At 39.0% G+C, this 12,254-nt stretch overlaps 1 protein-coding gene across 34 annotated transcripts in view; it reads left to right on the plus strand.

Annotated features, from left to right (window-relative positions):
- The window catches only part of RIMS2 (regulating synaptic membrane exocytosis 2), a 583,419-nt gene that overhangs the window by 545,748 nt on the left and 25,417 nt on the right, over window positions 1-12,254 (plus strand). Inside the window, exon 1 of one of the 34 annotated variants that reach the window (XM_027597522.2) lies at window positions 8,914-9,084. The exons of the other annotated variants lie outside the window; for them this stretch is intronic. Coding sequence (XP_027453323.2) covers window positions 8,943-9,084 — 142 coding nt within the window. The 5' untranslated portion in view covers window positions 8,914-8,942. Of the gene's footprint in view, window positions 1-8,913; window positions 9,085-12,254 lie in introns of those variants that run through there. 34 annotated transcript variants of the gene reach the window in all.

Below are 12,254 nucleotides of genomic sequence, written 5' to 3' on the forward strand. Positions count from 1 at the left end.
GCATTATAGAATATTTCCTTAACCAGAATACATACTGAGTTGCCTCTGTTTATAACTACTTGTATTTATTAGAGAGTTTCTAGAGTCTAGAGAGTATGACACTACAAATTTCCCTCTTACTGAGACTGTTTTCCCTGGGGAATAGTCCTCTGTCTTGTTAGACCTGAACTTCTCACCTGATTGTGGGTGTATAGATAACACATAGCAGCTTGAATTGAATTTTAGGAAGGAAACATGTTTAATCTGTATTGTTATTTCCTATTATGAAGTTTCAGATCAATAAGACAGGGGCACCTGGGTGGCTTAGTCATTAAGCATCTGCCTTCAGCTGGGTCATGGTCCCAGGGTCCTAGGATAGAGCCCCACATCGAGCTCCCTCCTTGGCGGGAAGCCTGCTTCCCCCTCTCCCACTCCCCCTGCTTGTGTTCCTGCTCTTGCTATCTCTCTCTGTCAAATAAATAAATAAAATCTTAAAAAAAAAAAAAAAACCAAATCAACAAAACAAACAAAGTGTTACTTCCAGACACAGCTAACGTAGAGTGCCTGAATTGGGAGTCAGATGATGATGACTTGCCTAGCTCAGTTTCTAAGTTCGCCTCTTGGCACAGGGTCTGAACTATTTACCGAATGTACTGAGCTGCTCGTAGAACTACCTTCAAGCAGCAGTTCACTTATGCCCAATCTAGGTGATGTTTGACCTGGATCTGTACAAGATGATGGTTTTCCATAGGCTTTTTTTTTTTCAATATGCTATTAAGGATCCTGCAATTTTTAGTGCTTGGATAGAATTCTCATTCTTCTCTACTCCCTTTGGTTTTTTACAAATTTAAATGACTTCATTGCAAATCTTCTGTCCTCATATATAATGAAAAATAAGTAAGGTGACTACAATTAATAAGTCAACTGGATAGTTAAGTCAGAATATCTGTGAAAACTGTTCAAGTCTCCATTTTTATGTCAGAATGGTATCAAGCAGATACCATGTATAACCATGTATCAATACAAAAATGTATAACCATTTATATCTAACCAATATATGATGCAGTTAAACAAAATGCTAATCAGAGAAGTCTTTACTGCCACGTGTGTTTTTTTTTTAAAGATTTTATTCATTTATTTGAGAGAGAAAGTGTGAGAGAGAGAAAGCATGGGGGGCGGGGGGGAGGGGTCAGAGGGAGGAGCAGACTCCCCACTGAGCAGGAAGCCTAATGCAGGACTCCAGGATCATGACCTGAGCTGAAGGCAGAGGCTTAACCCACTGAGTCACCCAGGCGCCCCACTGTGGGGAAACAGAACCAAGAGGAACAAGTAAGAACTAGATTTACCTGTGATTAAAGAAATACCTCTATTTTCCAGGTGTAGGTTATATTATTTGCATCACACTGTGATATGAGTAAGGAGGAAATGAATAATGAGTAAATGAATAGTGAATAAATAAATTAATGATGAACGAATAAGGCAGCTCAAATGAACACACTTTTAATAAATATTGCATAGTTTGGGGCATTGGTACCTGAAACTTACATGAAATTTTTAGATCTTACTGTATATTTATGCAAATGTTTATGCTCACAGAATCTTACGGTGCTTTGGATTTCATAATGATAGGAGACGTTGCTAGGTGATGTTCTTTGATGTTCTTCTAGAATTCCAAGGGAGTTACAGAAGATATACTTCTCTCTTCTCTCAAATGTTTGAAAATATTCTTCTAACAGTGCTCTAAAGACTGTATAAATTTCTCACAAAGCCAGAGCATGGCTTGGAATAGTAGAACAGAACATGGGAGCAGGGAGTTTCTCAAACTTGGAAAGTTTGGAAATCATCCTTGCCACTACCACCACCCTAAAGGACTAGAAAGAGAGAGGCCCTAACTCTTACCCATTTTCAAAGATCCAAAAGAGGCATATATAGTAGTTATTATGGTCAGAAAGACTTCTGTTCTCAGTGTTGTTCACCCTATTTCCTGCTTACCAGACAGCCTTCAAAATGCAGCTCAGTTGTCTCTTCTGTGAAGGCTTCTTTGGCCCATCTAAGTAGAGTTGTCACTCCCTGTTGTATATCACCAGAGTGCCTAGAACCCATCATAAATCTACTACCTATTCCACTATATTGCATTTATTTGTTTTTCTTGCCTGTGTTATCCTCTCTGTCTCCTATTACCAGACTCTGTGCATCTTGAGAGGCAAATTCTTACCCAAAGATCCTAGAAAAGAGTATTGCCTATGGTGCGCAGTAAATATCTGAATGAATGAGAAAATGAAGGGAAATGTGAAGGCCATTACACATTAGAAACTGAATGATTGAAACATAATGGTATTTCGTGTACCTCTCTTTTTCCTGACCCTAAACAAGTTTTGGTAAATGTCACTCTTTGTAGTCTACCTATCAGTCTCTAATTTATCATTGGATCATGCTTAAGCTTATCAGTGAATAAAGTGTTTCCTTTTTATATGAATATTTTAGTTTTTCTTTGAAAATGGCATTTCACATGACTGCTTTAAAACTTGGATAGATGGTCTATAGGAAGTATATAGAAGGCATGAGCATTCTTTTTCTAAGTTTTGGTATTATCTATCCAAACTGCTTAGCTTATGATTGACTCCATTTTATTTTGGGAGGTATACTTTGAGGGGTGGCCAAATACCAATAAGTTACAAATCTCATGAAAGTGTATTTCCTATTTTCTCTGAGGCTGAATTCTGTCTGAAGTCATTCCTGTACACTGACTCCTAAAATTGTTGAGGACATTTATTAAGAGTTTTGGATTCCTGGTGATAGCTAAATGAAGATTTACATAAATATGTCATATAATGAGACAGAACTACTGTGCTAAAAGTTCTTTGTTTTGGATGGAAAAACAGTTCATAATGGCAGCCCCATTGTCTAATATTGATATCTGAAGGTTCTCTTAAGCCATGTTATTTAGCTATGGATTTAATAGTTAATAGTATGGATTGTAGGGGCACCTGGGTGGTATAGTCAGTTGAATGTGGACTCTTGGCTTTAGCTCAGGTTGTGATCTCGTGGGTGGTGAAATCGAGGCCCGCGTGGGACTCCATGCTCAGCAGGGAGTCTTCTTGAGATTCTCTCCCTCTGCCCCTCACCCACTCTCTCTCTCTCTCTCTTTAAAATAAATAAATATTTTTAAAAAATAGTATAGATTAGGGAGTCAGAAGACCTGGATTCAAATCCTGGATTTGCTACTTGTGACATCGGACAAATTATAAGAGTGTGCATCAAACTTCCTGGGTTTAAAATTCTGGTTTCATTTCTTAATAACCTGTGTGACCTTGGGCAGGAGATTGACTCGCGTCTCTCAGGTTTCTCATTTATTTTCTTTTCAGTTTCCTCATTTATAAAATGAAGATATTAATAATCGTATATCTCTCAGAGGGTTGTGTGTTTATTAAGTGAGTTGATGTGCTGGTTATGTAAAGTTGTTTAGAAAAAGACCTGCCATATCGTAAGTGGGATATAAGTGTTAGATTATTCCACTAGAATGCGAGCTGCATGAGAAGCTCATTGTCCATTTTTGTTCACTGCTATATCCCCAGTAACTAGAATGTGTCTGGCACGTGGTAGGCACTTAACATATATTTATTGAATTAGTGTACATTGCTTTTCTTGTCTGTGAAATGAGAATAATGAGAGTAGCTACCTTATAGAGTGTTTATGAGCATTAAATGAGGTAATGCTTTTGAAGAACATATAACACTATTATCATCATTAATATTATTATACATAAAGGGCCATAAGTAATATTAGAATCCAAATTTTGTTCTTACCCTATATTGTCTAGCTATTCTGCTTTTATGACTCATAACTTTGATCTTTAGAGTTTTTTCCCCTCATTCCTAGGTCAACTCTTATTACTGTTTTTTTTGGACTAATCAAGAAATCAATTTGCTTACTTCCATGGACATTTTCATGTACCTCTCTTTTTCCTGGCCCTAAACAAGTTTTGGTAAATGTCACTCTTTGTAGTCTGTCATAAGATAAAGGCAAATATTATCCTAAATCTCATTACAGAATAATGAAAATGCTGATCATTTAATGTTTCTTTTTTATCTTCTTGTACTCTAAACATCCTTTGACTTCATCAACCTTTTGTGAAAGTTTCAGGTTGACCAGCTGCTAAAGTGTACCATCTGCTATTCACTTTGTAAGTGTGCTGGGTAGACACCAAAACTACATTGAAAAACTGAAAAATCACAAAAGCTTACAATTTATTTGTACTATATTGACATGAAGCTGGGGATGGGAGAAAAGACTGTATATTTTAGATTTCATATGCAAGTCAAGGCTAATTGCCCAAGACTATTAAATACTTCTAGCAATCTGAAGTTAGTAGAAAATGTTGACTACATGGATTTGGTCTCTCATGACTTAAATGCAAAGTTATTTTGTGACAGAAAAAAGAATATATATATTTTAGGATTCTGAGAGTTGGTTTTGAATTAAAAAATATATATATATATATCCATAAATGTTTTTATTTAGCAAAGAATCATTGCTGTAAGGAGGACTGGTTCACGGTGGCAAAAGTAATTGACATCAATTGTGAAGCCTGAGGTAGGAATGAATCTCCATGTTATCTAAAGCAAATGTATATCAGGAGGTTAGTTCAGTCTGCAGCATGCTCTATGACCTATCCTGAGCAATTTCTGTCTCTTCTAGCAATGAGCCATTTCTGGATTGGCTGGAAAACACTGTATGGTGATAGGGTAGCCAGAGGAGTACTTTTTTCTATTTCTTTTTAGCATATCTACCTCTGGACCTTGCTACTTGTTTTCTCCACCACTTCTCTCAGGGACTTACTTCCTTTTCTTCCCTTCCCTTTATTAGATAACTATGTTCCTGATTGAACTAATCTGCAGTCTAGACACTATATAACTACTTCACGTAATAACTGTTTTATATATCCACTTAAGTACCAAGTCCCTATTTCAGGAATAAACTAACATACTTTAAAATTTTGGTGATTTTTTTTTTTGAGAAACTGTTAAAAAAAACAGACATAAATGACGTGTATTCTAGACCTGTTATAATTGTGGCTATGATTTGATAAAAAAAGCAAATATAGATTTAAAATTGTATATAGTTAGAATAAACAGTATGGTTTTAAGGATGTGTTTTCAATATTTCTTTTCTCTTGAATCAAATAATTTACTGTACAATTCATACTAGATCTATTGTCTATTTCTGTGTAAGTATACGTGGTATGAGACACCTGTGATACAGTATACAGGGCATTGAACCTGAAATCAGAGCCTCTGAATTGGAGTCTTGCTCTGCCACTTTCTAATTAAGCAAATCACTTAATATTATTGAGTCTTTTCTAACTCCTCTATAAAGAAGAAGTAATGATGACATTTTCAGGGTTGACATAAGAATTAAGGGGCATAATTGGTGTGATATTCAACAATCAGAATGCTATAATAGTATATGCAAGCTATATTTATATATCTTTTCTTCAAAAAGATGATTTTCATATTTAGTGGTAGAATCTATTTTCAACACCACACTGTGCTTTTAGAAGGTAATTTATTGTGTATATTTGTGACTCACGTTTTCCTCTGATTATCTTTGGATGAATAAGAAAGTTATAAATAATTCAAATACTGGATTATAATGATTCTGGAGTTACACTTAGTTTTATATAATGAAACTACCTAATGGCCCATCATTTGAGAACTATGTCCAAAGCCATTTGAATATGTAGAGTACGGTATGGAGGAATGACATGTGGGAATTTTTATCAGTGGTTTATTTTTTATGTAAATTTTTCAGTTCCTTTGGGGGCAGTAGTACTTATATCAGAATGGAATAAGAAATAACTTGCTGAAAATATATAAACCAGAAATATTATTTATATAAGATTTATTATACATAGGCAAGCAATTGAGCATAGGACAAAAAGAAGTAGAATTATAAATGTTCTCAATAAGTTCAGTGTATGCCACAAGGTATCATTCAAGACTAGAGGTCTCCAGCTATTATTGTACTTAGTCTCTTGAATGCCTATGTGCCAACATTCTGCTGTTTCCTTAAAGCTTTCTTCCTTGAAATAAGGTGATTTTCTTCTTTCTTTTTGAGTTCTCCCTACTTCTTATGCCATTCTTCTGTCACTTCTCTGTATCTCTAAGCTTCTAACTACAGGGAAAAATATCAGTTTCCCAGGACAACCATGTTCTAAAACTACAAGAGAGAAATGATGGTCCTATAGAAATAGCTTCATCTAGACTATTCTAGACTAACTTCTTCATGGTGCAGAAAGCCAGGTCATTAACACAGAGAAGGCAGGGTCCAAGCAACTCAGACATGACCACCGTTTCAGTTTTTATAGTCTCTATCCCCCTGCAATCTCTAGTAGAAACCCAAGGTATTCCCTTCCAAAGTGACTTTCAGGTATCATTCTGATGTCCCTGGATGCCAAAATAAAAGTTTCCACCCCTGGCCAATTTATTTTCCTAGGATTTCCCCACTCAGTCCCTCTTCCTCAGTACTTTCCTCTTGACCACAACACAATACACACATGCGCACGCACACACACTCGTACCCATACATGCAGATGTAGTCCTAAAACAATACTGCAATTGATGCAGTAACTACATGGGCTAGCCGCTAATATTTTGTTTCACTTTATTTTTTGGAGTGCTGATCAAAACTTAATAATTGATTTTTAGGACTCACTAGAAATCTGTGACTCACAGTTTAAAAAAATATTGGATTACTTTAAATAGTTTTTTTCATTTTGCAAAATTCTGATTGTCTTTATTCTTATGGTGAAAATTTCATTTAATAAAAACATCTCTGTTCTCTGAACAAAAAGCAATATGGTATGAAAAAGTGCTCTTAGAGTTCCTGGCTTTATCAGTGTTCTGTTGAAATGCTGATATGTTACAAAAGTGAATAAAGAACAGGAAATTGAACTAAGAAGGAGTTGTGGGAATAATAATGAGAAAGGACTAAAGCCTTCAGAAAAACTGAAGCAAGAAACCTGGATAATCCTAAATCTAAGCAACCAAAAGTTGTTATGTGATGGCATGCTTATTTGTACTGAAAGTTTCCTAATTTTTAGAAAGATTTGAAAGGATGATTTACCTGAATGCATTTTTTAAATACCTTCTAAATTGCAGTGTCCAATGGCCAGAGTCATTAACATCCCTGGAAGGCCCTGGTAATCTGTTCCTCTGCCTCTTACCTCTCTGACCTCCTTTCCTTCCCTCTCACTCATCCCACGGCAGCCGCGCTAGCCCTTTCTGCTGGTCCAGGACACACCTCGAACCTTCCCACTGGAGGTTCTCTTTGCCTCAAACTCATTCTCCTCCTCACATACCCGAATGGCTAACTTTCTCAACCTCTTCACACCTCTGTTGAAATGTCACCTGGTCAATGAGGCCCACTCTAACAGACCTTTTTTTTTTTTTTTTTTACATTGCAGACTGCCCCATCCCTCTTAATTTTTTCCCATTTGCATTTATCCTAACCCTTTTAACTGTGTAATTTACTGATTTATGGTGTCTGTCTCCCCCTATTAGAATGTAAGCTCCACTAGAGCAGGGATTTTTATCTGCTCTGATTATTATTGTGTCCTAAGTGTTTGCAAAGGTACCTAGCATATACGAGGAGCTCAAGTAGATTTAATTGAATGACTGTTTGAATCTCCCAGTACATCAAGCAAAGAATTTGTACATATATACTACTTAGGAAATATTTATTGTATGAAAAAATAGAGCTCCCTTACATGGACCCAAGAATCAAGCTGTGACATGGGTAGGACTGGAACCATTGTACCGTACCTTCCCACCCCCCTAGATAAAGAAACTGAGAGGTTGAGGGACTTGTGTAAACCATGAAAAGTGGGGCAGTCTTCTGACTCCTATTAAAATGGAATTATGGTTGCTTCATATCCTGGGATAGGGATTTGCAGTTTCCAGAATGTGACATGTTATGTCACTTATAAACTGTTTTGTTTCTAGTATGTTTGTGTTGTGTCCAACTTAAGAGGATGCTCTTTTATTTAGATGTTTAAAGACTTCCAGTGTTTATTGTCATTTTTAGCAACATTAGGTAGCAGATTATTTAATTTAGAGAAAGAAAGCATTAAACATTCCTGAAATTAAAGCAAAGTTGATAAGCAAGAAAGTACTTTTTTAGTGTGGGTGCTTTTTCAGGCTCTTGGTTTCTTTTTAACCTTTTTCTCCTCTGTTGAATTTTTTTTTAAAGACAGACGGTAAAAGAGAAAGCTTTAATTCTAGGCTTCCGTGGAATCTATTAAAAATTGGGGAGCCTTGTGTTAGGATTTGGAGAAATTTTCAGTATTTCCTGTCTATGCTTGAGGAGCGCTGACAAATTAAGTGAAACTGAGGAAAGGGAAAGTGACTACCAAAAATTTCCGGGTATATTACCCGTCTGCTATGCCTAACGTAGTGCGTGTAACTAACACCCTCTGGCCCTAAGCACGCGGCGGGAAGAAGAGGAGCTCGCATGGGCTACTCTGGGTCCTAGCTGCCCAGAAGCCACGGCGCGCGGCTCCGAAGCCGCCAGCCCACCGCCACCGCCTCCCCCTGCGACTGCTGATTGGCGGGGACCACAGCATCAGCAGCATCTCCTGGCGAGGGGAGGGCGGCGAGACTCCGGCAGCCACTGCCTCCGGGATCCTCAGCTCCCTCCCGACGAGACCTCGGACTTTCGCCGCGAGCAGCCGCGTCTCCGCCCGCCACAGTCTCGACCCCCTCCTCCTGGCCCCTCCCCAACAAAGTGGAGGACCCGGCCGCCGGCAAAGCCACGTCCGGTCCGGACCGGGTCGGCGAGGCCGGGGCCAGACCCCCAAGGGTCCCGCCGCACCGTCCCGGCCCCCGAAGCGCTGCGGTCGCCTCGCCCCAGCCGCCAAGACGCCTCGTATCCTGTACCGCGGGAAGAGTGGGTCTTCGTCCAAGATGGGCCGGCAGGGCTTGGGGGGCGCCAGCGCTGCGGGGCGCTCCATGCAGCGCTCCCAGAGCCGGAGCAGCCTCTCCGCCTCCTTCGAGGCACTGGCCGGCTACTTTCCCTGCATGAACTCCCTGGAGGAGGAAGAAGGAGGTGAGGCTGTCTGTAGTTAGCATTTCTGTCTGTTCACCCCCTGGCATCTCGGTGGGTGGAGGGTTGTCAGGGGAGCGAGCACTCCCAGGAGCAGCGTCCCTGCCCCGCTCGGCTCTCGGGCACTGCGCTGGGTTGAGAGACCCCCCCCCCCCCCCCAGGCGCGAGGGCTGAGCTGCCAAGTTCCGTTTATTGGTTTATTCCGAGAGCTCCACCAGCGCTGACTTGGGAGACAGCTTTCCTAGCAAAGTTCATTCTCAAGTCCTTGCAAGTGGAGTAAGGATGCAGTCTGGGGGAGGCAAGGCAGCAGCCGTCGGGGGCACCCCACTATGTTTTTGTTTAGTCCCGCAGTCTCAGTATTAACATTTGGCCTCGAGGACAGAAGTACTCAAAAATTAAAGGGGGAGGCAGCAGCGAGTAAGTCAAGATCCAGATGAGGGGAAGGGGTGGTACAATGGACAGGTCAGAGGTTGACCGTACTGAAGGGGTGTTTGGACTCTGGAAACTTCACACCGCACAGTGCTGTCAACCTACCTGACCGTTGGTCGTCTATCTCTGGTGTTAGGGGAATCCCATGATAAGTAAGCTGAAGAGAAAAATGGGGAAGAGAACTCATTGTTTTAAACTTCTCACCAAGTGGTTTCAAGACCTTCATAAAGTTTTGAATAACACAACATAGGTTTTCTTCATGAAGAACTTTTCGTAAGATTTCACAACTAACACAAAAAAATATAATTTGTAAATCAAAGTAAAAATTGACTGCTGAATAATGGCGTCCCAACATTTGAAGTAGTGTTATTAATTTATTGATATGTTACTTGCAAATCATGTGCATCTTTACATGTATATCCAGAGTAAGTTATCATCATCGTGTTAACTCTATTATTGTATGGTAATAGAGTTTATTCTGCTTTTATTTTGTGACAATCAGTGACCTCTTATCAAGATATCTGCACTGAGCCCTGATTGACAATCAGTGACCTTTTACCAGGATATTGTTACCGAGCCCTGATTTAGAAGAAACTAATTGTTGAATTTATAAAATACAATTCCTAAAGAGACAGGGAAAGCTTATATATAACATGAAAATTTTCAAAATTTAAAATACATTCATTTAACCTTGGCTTACACAGACTTATCCCAGAGGAAAATCCTCTATCTACACATGGGAAGTTGAAACAGATTTCTGTTCCACTACATGGCTTATTGAGTTTCCAAGACAAAATGTTTCATAAGGAAGCCAGTGTTTTCAAAATTAAGCCATAGTTATCTACAGGTAACCAGAGAGGAAGTGCTCCCCATAAATGAGCAGTCTTTCTACTGGGCTACAGTCATTTATACGGCCAAGAGAAGAGATCCTGACTTTATTCTTGTCTTGCAGTATTCCTACCAGCCTTGAAAGTCCTGAGGTGTTTTTAGGGTATTCCACATACCCTGCAGAGTTGTAAAAGTTAGAAATCACTGTCCTGGAGCAGTGCTTCCTACATTTTTTTTTCTATTGAGACACCCACAGGGACACATGAAGTTCATGTGGGTAGCATACTCTCGTAAGCTTATTCAGGAATATGGTGTTATAGTCATAACTGTGAGACCCATTCTAATGTATAAAGAAAAAGTAAATCCATCACAACAACAAATCCATCACACTGATTGAGAACAACTTGTCTAAAGAAATCGGTGGTCTACTAACAAGTGTAATTTGACTAATGAAACTGATTTTAAATTAGCCTGATTTAAAGCTCGTCTTTTTTTTTTCTTTTTGGTTTTTTCAGACATCGTGCAATAACTAACTCAAATGTCCTCTGCCTTCCAGTTCCATAGTCTCACTTCATTCTTCTGCTGCATATCTGGACATTGCCATTCTGCACAAGAAGTACCAAGAACTTTATTGAGAAACCATATTCTTTTTATTCATTCGTTCATTCAAAAAAATTTAGTGAGGTTATTTGATGTGTCAGCAATGAGAGTCCTTGAAATAGTTTGATATGCTCCGTACCCTTTTAGAGCTTCCAGTCTAATGGAGATAGTATTAATAGGAACAACTATGTAATTATAACTGACCAGTGTTAGGAAGGCGAAGTACAGAGTGCAATCAGAATTATAAGAAAACTTAATTGAGGAGTTAGAGAAGGGTGTCCTGAGAAAGTGAGAGTGAAACATGGATTTGGGCCTCAGTGACAGCTCTCAGTCCCTCACCTGCTGGGATCAGGGCCTCCTGCAGACCTGTGAAAACAATTTGCTCAGAGCCCACAGCTAGGAAGTTCCTGAGCTAGGATCTAAAGCCATAATTTGGCTCTGGAGTTTATAATCCTAACTGCTCTGTGTATTATTTCATCATTATTATAGTACACTTTCTAGTAATATGCTATGGAGTTGATGACCAGGAATAGTACGTTAATAATAATTAGCAATTATTGAACACCCATGTGCCACATTCCTTTGGCTTCCTAATTCTTCAAGGAAGTTATTATTTTCAACATTTTACACATGTGAACACTGAGACTCAGAGATGTTAAATAGCTTGGCCATGGATTATAAATTTCAATGGGGCATCTTCATTGAGGATGAAAGGGGCAGTCCTGTAAGCAAAATAAGTTGTGATTGGTCTTTGTAGCATCTTTTTTGTATGCTTGTAGTTCTTTTTTATGTTATTTTATTTTTTGCTTCCTTGTCCCTGGATATATTCCAAATAACAATCCTCCGATTCTCTGAGTAGCTTTTTTTTTTTAATTAATTTATTTATTTGAGAGAGAGAGCACAAGTGGGGCAGGATGGGGGCTGAGGGAGAGGGGCAAGCAGACTCTGTGCTGAACACAGAGCTCAATGTGGGGCTTGATCCCAGGACCCTGGGATCATGACCGGAGCCAAAGGCAGACACTTAACTGACTGAGCCACCCAGGCACCCCATGCTTTTTTCTTTTAAGTAAAAATAATAATAATAGCCCCTTACATTTTACATAAAAGTTTATGAATTATGCTTACTTATTTTATCATTGAATCCTATGAGATAAGTATTAACTTCACTATGTAAACTACTTGGCCCCAACATTGAATCTATGTGTCTACCTCCCCAGTGTAGAATATTATTGTATGTAGAATTTTTAAACATTACAGGTAATTCTAAGATTCCTTCCTAAGAAAGAAGGAATCATTTCAAGAACTTACCATCCTTA

The sequence above is a fragment of the Zalophus californianus genome, chromosome 4 (genome assembly GCF_009762305.2).
Source record: "Zalophus californianus isolate mZalCal1 chromosome 4, mZalCal1.pri.v2, whole genome shotgun sequence".
Classification (NCBI taxonomy): domain Eukaryota; kingdom Metazoa; phylum Chordata; class Mammalia; order Carnivora; family Otariidae; genus Zalophus; species Zalophus californianus.